Source organism: Lycium ferocissimum, chromosome 8, assembly GCF_029784015.1.
Source record: "Lycium ferocissimum isolate CSIRO_LF1 chromosome 8, AGI_CSIRO_Lferr_CH_V1, whole genome shotgun sequence".
Classification (NCBI taxonomy): Eukaryota; Viridiplantae; Streptophyta; class Magnoliopsida; order Solanales; family Solanaceae; genus Lycium; species Lycium ferocissimum.
Window position 1 is genome coordinate 11,134,963 of NC_081349.1, and position 7,481 is coordinate 11,142,443.

At 32.7% G+C, this 7,481-nt stretch overlaps 1 protein-coding gene across 2 annotated transcripts; it reads right to left on the reverse strand.

Moving 5' to 3' along the window:
• Positions 1-209: 209 nt before the first annotated feature.
• Positions 210-7,243, reverse strand: LOC132067224 (uncharacterized). Of its 2 annotated transcripts, XR_009417093.1 has the most exons (10): positions 7,021-7,243; positions 6,792-6,844; positions 6,229-6,507; positions 5,581-5,641; positions 4,809-4,933; positions 4,569-4,631; positions 4,322-4,446; positions 3,900-4,039; positions 947-1,103; positions 210-530 (listed from the first exon to the last, which is right to left on the reverse strand). XR_009417093.1 is itself a non-coding variant. In XM_059460381.1 (9 exons), exons 1-8 carry the CDS (start codon positions 7,058-7,060, stop codon positions 3,904-3,906), a joined length of 882 nt encoding a protein of 293 aa, XP_059316364.1. In that variant the 5' UTR covers positions 7,061-7,235; the 3' UTR covers positions 210-530; positions 3,900-3,903. The 2 variants fall into 2 exon arrangements, 1 of the variants encoding a protein (XP_059316364.1); XM_059460381.1 differs by lacking the exon at positions 947-1,103 and having other exon boundaries at positions 7,021-7,235.
• Between the last annotated feature and the right edge of the window lie 238 nt (positions 7,244-7,481).

Consider the following 7,481-nt stretch of genomic DNA (forward strand, 5'->3'; position numbering starts at 1 on the left):
TTCTTGATTATTCACCTCTACCTAAAGTGATAGGAGACCTAATTTGATAAGGAAATATGATGCGAATCTCATTTAACTATACTCTTTGAACTTACAAAAAGGGGTTAATCTGCCATATCCAAATCACAAGGAGCTAAGTCTCACTTCCCAAAATCTTGGGGTATCTAAGTGAAATTACCTGATAACGCTAATGAACAATAATTGAATAATTGAAAAGGTTAATGCCAGATTGGAGCTCATAATACTGCAGAAATATTTTTTTGTTCTGAATAAGTAATAATTTGCAATGTTCTTCAACAATAATAACTCAGAAATGACATATATATTAGTAATGAAGAAAAGATCTTTGACAGATCTTGTAAGCATATTCCATTCTAAAAAGTAAAAAGGGGTATATCAAAAGAATTCCAAAATGACTCTTTTTTACTTGCAAATTCATCAGTCTTCGGAACAGCACTGGGTGCACACTGGGGGAATCACCTCTATGTTGCAGTCACAGCAGGCTTTTGCGCAAATGGTCGTGACGCATGCTGAAAATACGGATTCGTTCATAAAATGTCAAAAAATTTGAAAGCCACAATGACAATGAAAAAGAGAAGATACTTGCAGAACTTTTAAGATATATAGCATGGATTTAGTTTATCTATACTAAATGAAAATAATTTTTAAACTATTAGTGTATTTTAACCTGTCGTATCAGGTAATCTATCTTATTTTTTAGGCTGCCAATTCCACTTCTATGGACAATTACCTATGCTGTCAATGTATAGAAGTTAAATTCTATAGATGCAATCAAGAAACCGGCAAGACACAAGTTCCTTTAGGTAGTTATATTTGTTATGATAAAAGGCAGATAACAACATGATATTTGAAGGCTAATACTAAAATGTCTGCTGGCTGCAAAGTTAAAAGAGATAGGAAGAGATTTAAACAGTTAGAATAGTACGGTAAACAATAATATCTAACGCCCGTCCATGCTGCAGACGACTGACGACAAGTGGTGGTTGGCCATTTGCTATAGCATCAACCTCCACACAAGTTATGAAGGCTAACAGAAAAAGAACCGAGGCGATTGTGAGAAACTTCATCATGGTTTCCGGAATCTAGAAAAGCAAAACCAGGAAATAGAAACTTATACTGTTGTCGATGTTCTGTTTAATATGACCAGACTACTTTATATCATATCATTATATCATATAATACTAAAAGTGAAAAGCTCCCAAGTCAAAAGTTAATTTACCAAAATGTCCTGTATCATATAATACTAAAAGTGAGAAGCTCCCTAGTCAAAAGTTGATTTACCAAAATGTCCTTTAAAAAATAATTGACTTTTTTTACCTTTATAAAAAAATAAAAAATAAAAAAAACTACACATTCACAGTAGAAAGACAACTTCTTGGACTTCACTGCAGGCATTTACTATAACGTTTCCATTTATTTGAATCCCTTTCATCTTCCACTGCCTATTGAAACTGTACAAATACAATTTAGCTCAACCTTTGGAATGTTTCATTCAATTTCAACATTTATTACACATTCATGTATGTCAACCCTTCTCTCATCCGTTATACTGTGAATCTGGAGACTTAAATTATATCATTTTTGTTTTGCATAAATTATCAAAGACAATAACTTCCGAAGGAATAATTTTCCTTTTTAAAAGTCGATGGTAATTAAGAACTTCAAATTTGTTTCTCTTTCCCTTTGCTTTCTTTTCATTTTTTCCCAGCCTATGCTCAAAAAGTTATTATTAGACTTATGCTTGATTTTTTTTGTTTGTAAACTATTTGAATTAATTTATTCATTTGCCACCAGATTCTCATTAATTGTTTTCTGTACCATTTCAGATATGGAGCTTAAACCCAACATTTATCTACGTCAATATTGATTTTGAAATCACCAGCTGAAAGGGGTGGATGCAAATGTTGCTTTTTTCCAGGTACTAAAATATAGTGTTGTTAATTATTTTCAGTATTCACTTGTGTCTCTCTCTATTTTAGATGTTAAATTTTTCTCTCTTTATTTTATTAAACTTTATTTATTTACTTATGAAAAACGTGCAGCTTCATCAGTGATAGTAAAAGAGAGTTTTCTCACATTAATAATTTCTGTGATACTTTTCCTTGGTCTTTTTTCTTTATTTCTTTTTCTATTTTGGTGTAAAATATATGTTCTCTCTCTTTTTCTCCAATAGATTTTTGCACTGCAACATTTCTTCGTTTCTTTAACCTCTGGCATTCAAATAATTATTGAAAGTGAAGTTTTAGTTGGAGATAATATTTTGACCGTCTCTTCCAATGTCACATAGATTTAGTTGGAGATAACACAGTGAAATGTTAATATAATGTTAATATAGGAAACATTAGCTATGATTGCAATTACTTAACGTACAGTGAAATGTTAATATAGGAAACATTAGCTATGATTGCAATTACTTAACGTCTTAAAGTCTGTGCCTTATCTGTATTAAATTATAACTTCCTCCTCTTTACAGTTGTATATGTTTAAGCTTTTTGTGTTGTTGAAATAAAAAAGACGCTGTCAGAATATTTCATATATTAGAACTACGGAAGAAAAGATATTATACCAATTAGCTTATAGCTTATACCAATCAGGTGGTTGTGTAAAACTGCAAACTATAGTAATGACCAAAGTAGAAAATACTATTCCTAAATAAATATTTCTTTCTCCCTTAAAAATGAAATATCTTTTCAACTTCCTTCAATGGCAATCTCTGTAAGATTGTGCTTTGAATTGACATTGATCGAATAGACTCAGAATTTATCAACTTGAACTTGTATTTTTCCCCTTCAAATTTAATATAACTCATCGCACACTTATCCAATATCATTTATATTGTTTTAAATTGTTTGTACTGATTAGCTGGAATACACGCGCAACGCACGTGTTGGAGAACTAGTATACAAAAAAGCTGGTGCTTGCAAAACTAGCAGAAGAAAGCACCCAAGGTAAGTTAATATATACTTATCCATATATAAAATAAGGATAAGTATGACCAAATAATTAACATCTTTCCTTAATTATACATCATCTTTCTCTTGGATGGATTACATACCAGCAATTAGACAACGCTAACATAATCATATGATACTAAGACCAATTTAAAGTCATATATTAATAGCATTTCCACTTTAGACAATTGCTAATATCCAAAGAACAGTGGGAAAAGGTAAATTAATGAAAAGGAGAACAAGATAGACTTTTGGGGGTAGTTTGGTACGATGGATAAGGAAAAGGATAAAAATTTAGTACCACCTTAGCCCTTGTTTGGTTAATAATCCTGGGACAAGTTAATCCCAGGATTAAGAATAATACCAGGATAAGTTATCAAAAATATCTGGTGTCCCTAAACCCCTTTTCTACTAAATAAGATGGGTGGAATAACAATCCCAAACAATCAATAAAGATAAAACAATGAAAATGACAAAAATTTTATCCGAGGGTCTCTAAACCCCTTTTTTACTAAATAAGATGGAGGGTATTTTTGTAAACATACAACTTTTTCTTAGAAATTATGCAATGCATGTTCCTTTCGATAGAACAAACCAAACAATCAATAACAAATAATACCACGATAACCAATACCGGTATAATTAATCCCAACATAACTAATCCCAGGATAAATTGTCTTCGAACCAAACTACCCCTGGAGTTTTAGCAAAGAAAATCATGTCTTGACGGATATGGCCATTTGATAATGCAGCGTTAATTTTCATACGAACTCTGAAGAGAGCTTTGGTGGGTTTATTCAAACGTTGCAGATACCCTTCGTAATCCTTTTTAAGATACTACTTAGAGATGAAGCGCGAGAGCAAACGAGAGAGCTGATCTTCTAAAAATCAAAAGATATCCGTGGTACTGTGTGTAAAAGAAATTACCCATCTATTTTGACGAATTTGATGTGTAGCGCCAGATGATGCCTCCTACTAGGTTATTTACAGCATGAGCAGCCATTGGCACAACAACAGTTGATGATAAAATTGTAGCATAACCATATGCAATTCCAACAAATGTGGCCCTGAAATTAGAATAGTCATAAAAATCAGTCTCACTCTTCTTGAGCATCACAATTCAAGCGATCGATATAAATCTGGTCTTGAGACTACATGTTTCTTATAAGACTCTAGTCAATGGACAAGAAAAAGATACCAAGTTATATTGTGAAATATCATGTCACAAGCACAATGACATCACATGATAGAAAAGGAAGAAAGAAATAATTAACTTGTATCTAGAAATTTGCTTAGACATGATTAACTAGGGAAAACACCACAGTTCGAGCATAAGTTTTAACAAATACCAGACAGCAAAGGAGTATTTCCGACCACTGCCCAAGTGTAATATCCCAAATATGGAAGCAACTGCCACAACACTCTGCCAATTGATGCCAAAAACTGGTAGCAATGCACCACGGAAAAGAATCTCCTGTGTCATTGAGATACCCATACAAGCTTGTAATCAGTTCTGAAATTTCAAAATGAAGAACTCATTTAGCAGTTCCAAGAAGTAACATAAGTGAGAAACATATCAAAAACTTCTATGCATACCTCACTAATGCCTGGAAGAAGTGACACCACTATGTAATCCAAAGGCTCAAGTGAACTCAAGACCTGAAATGGAATTTGTTTTTTCTCAGAATAGCAAGAGAGCTAAGTGTAACAGAAAAAAGCACAAATTTGCATCTCTACTAAGGGCAATCACACAATGTATTTCTAGCCCTTTGATCCAATCATAGAAAGTAGGTAACAAGGCAAAAGCTCGAATTAACTTTCTACGTGAATACGTACCTGGCTATTTGCTGCTTCACTAGACTCGGCAAAATCTGGCCATATCTTCAGCAGTAAGTACCGACAAGAGGATACCAATGTGACCAATCCCGTAATCAACTGAAGATGGCACATCTGGAAAGTCACTGTAGAGAGAGCTATCATCATTGAGACCTATATATACTATAACTGATAAGATTCATCAGAAATGAAAACCTGCAAATAGCTTTTATTTTCTTGAACAACAATTAAGACGTCGCAAAAGTTCAGCATTAAAAAGAGAGAATTCTACAAACAGAACCATGGTGCAATAGGAATTTGATTTGCTGTCCTATCTAAACTTCCTCTCAACTTAACATATTCTTGTGGCAAATTTAAAAGATAGGCGTGTTCATCGGGAGGAAAGGTTACAGATCCAAAGTTTCTAAATGTACCCAAGGAAAAAATAATAGAAAGCACAATCACGTTGAGCTCATTGATATAGATAAAACTTAAATAAACCATCTTGAGTTAGTTATAAAGCGTAGACAAACAAGAGAAAATATTCACATGCCAAAGAATTTTATTGTAGAGAAGAAAAAGCTCATGAAGTTAGGTTGTAACTGGAGAATGATCTACGCACAAGGTCTATCGCCATTCGTAATAGCACAAACTATTGCCGTCAATATTGTATTTCAGAGCATTTTCCTTCTTAACCAAATTCTGGAAAGGTTTGTCAATATAACAAGTACTTCTCTTATAGTGTAAGAAATCTCAAAACTACTGAATGGAGAAGAAAGCTTCACAGGTTTACATGGTATTTCAACAGAGCAGTCAACAATTGGCAATCCTCCTGCTGATGCAACATGAGAAACCTGCAAAACAGCCAAATATACAATAAGAGGGTTACTTGCCTTTCATGGCCTTCACCAATCTATGAGCTTGCATATAGGAATTAACCAATCTTTGTTGAAGTATAATGGTTAGTAGAATTCCCAATGCAAACTATAACTAGATAGAATTATGCACAACATCACTACTAGTAATAGTTCAATCCTTTACATATGAAGTGTAAGCATAGCACTATCTTTGTGTCATACAAAACGCAGTAACATATTGAAGTTCATCGGCAAAATTTGAAAAAATACATTAAAGGGTCGTTTGGTAGGGTGTATTAGAGTAGTACTAAATAGTGTATTAGTAATTTTGGGATTAGTTATGCGGGCATTATTTTTATCAACTTTTTGGTTTGTTGTACTAAATAATATGCATTGCATAATTTTTAAATAGTACAGAACAGGAGTAGTGCTGGTATTGTTAATGCCATGGATTAGTATGTATAAGAATAACAAGGGATTAAATAATATCAAAGCTAATACCAGTATTATTTTCTCTAATACCTCCTACTGAAACGACCCCTAAGGCTTAAAGTAACATCTTTGAGCTAAGAGAGAAAGTTTACCTCTCTAATTACAACACCTACAAGACCGATTAAACCAGAAGTGATTACGCATGCCTGAAGCACAGAACCTCTAGATGGGATCATCAGCACAGAAGTCTCAGCATTTGAAGTGTCAAGAGGAGATGTATTCTTTCTATCTTCAACATAATCTGGATTAACATCATCACTTAACAGATACTTATCGGGTATTGCAGCATCCGTTTTCTCTGTTTTCCCTTTTTTTCTTGATTTCTTAACCGACTTTTGACTTGCAAATGCTCTTACATTGTTTTTAAACCCCTGTACTTATGAGTAGTAAACATAGTTAGCAGTCCAAAACATGAGTTCAAGGGGGTTAATCTCACGTATGATCACTAAGCTTTACCAACTACAATAGTAAAGTCACAGACTATCTTTAATTGAAACTTTAGTCATTATAACTATTATAGTGGGTACCCTTGAGTTAGTTTAATGTGACAAAAAATAGTTGTAGCTTTACAATTACAGTGGATAATGTTCCGTGACCATACGTGAAATTAACCCTGAGTTCAAGTGAACCATAAAAGCACGTTTTTAGGACTCACAGAGCACAATATAGGGGACCTTGGTGAACAGTTTGGATCACCAAATTTCCTACCTGATAGAACATCAACTATATTTATAAGGGTAAAGCACAGAAATGAAACAATAAAAACATATAATTATTGTACCTTTTACAAGTTAAAAGCATAAAGAAATTGCTTAGCATCTTTGATTTTCTTTCAAGAATCTTGTTTATTACTATTGGACATGGAGGCTTAAGGATGAACTTACAGGCAGTGGCAATAGTAGTATTTGTAGTAAGTGAACCCATTGATGTTACTTGAAAGCCGAATTGTGAATTTTAACAAGATTTTTCCTTCTTTGTTCTAGGTACAATCTCAGTGTTACTGTACATATTATCTGTAGATTATGGAAAAGGGAAGAAAGATGAGTGATAGAATGTAGACCAACTCTTTTGTTAAAAGGAAAAATTACTACTTCTCGATTTGTGCGATCACTCAATTTTTCTTTATTTTGACAATTAATTCAGTTTTTTGAAAAATAATTTATATATTTAAAAAATTTTAAAAAAATATAAGTCATAAGAATTAATAATATAGAATATTTAAAAGACATATGAATAAAATGCAATTAAATTTTTTTTATTTAACTCTCAAAATTTAAATTGGATCACTTGGGATAGAGGAAGTATCATTTTCTCCGAGTAAGATTTTTTTTGTATACTTTTATTT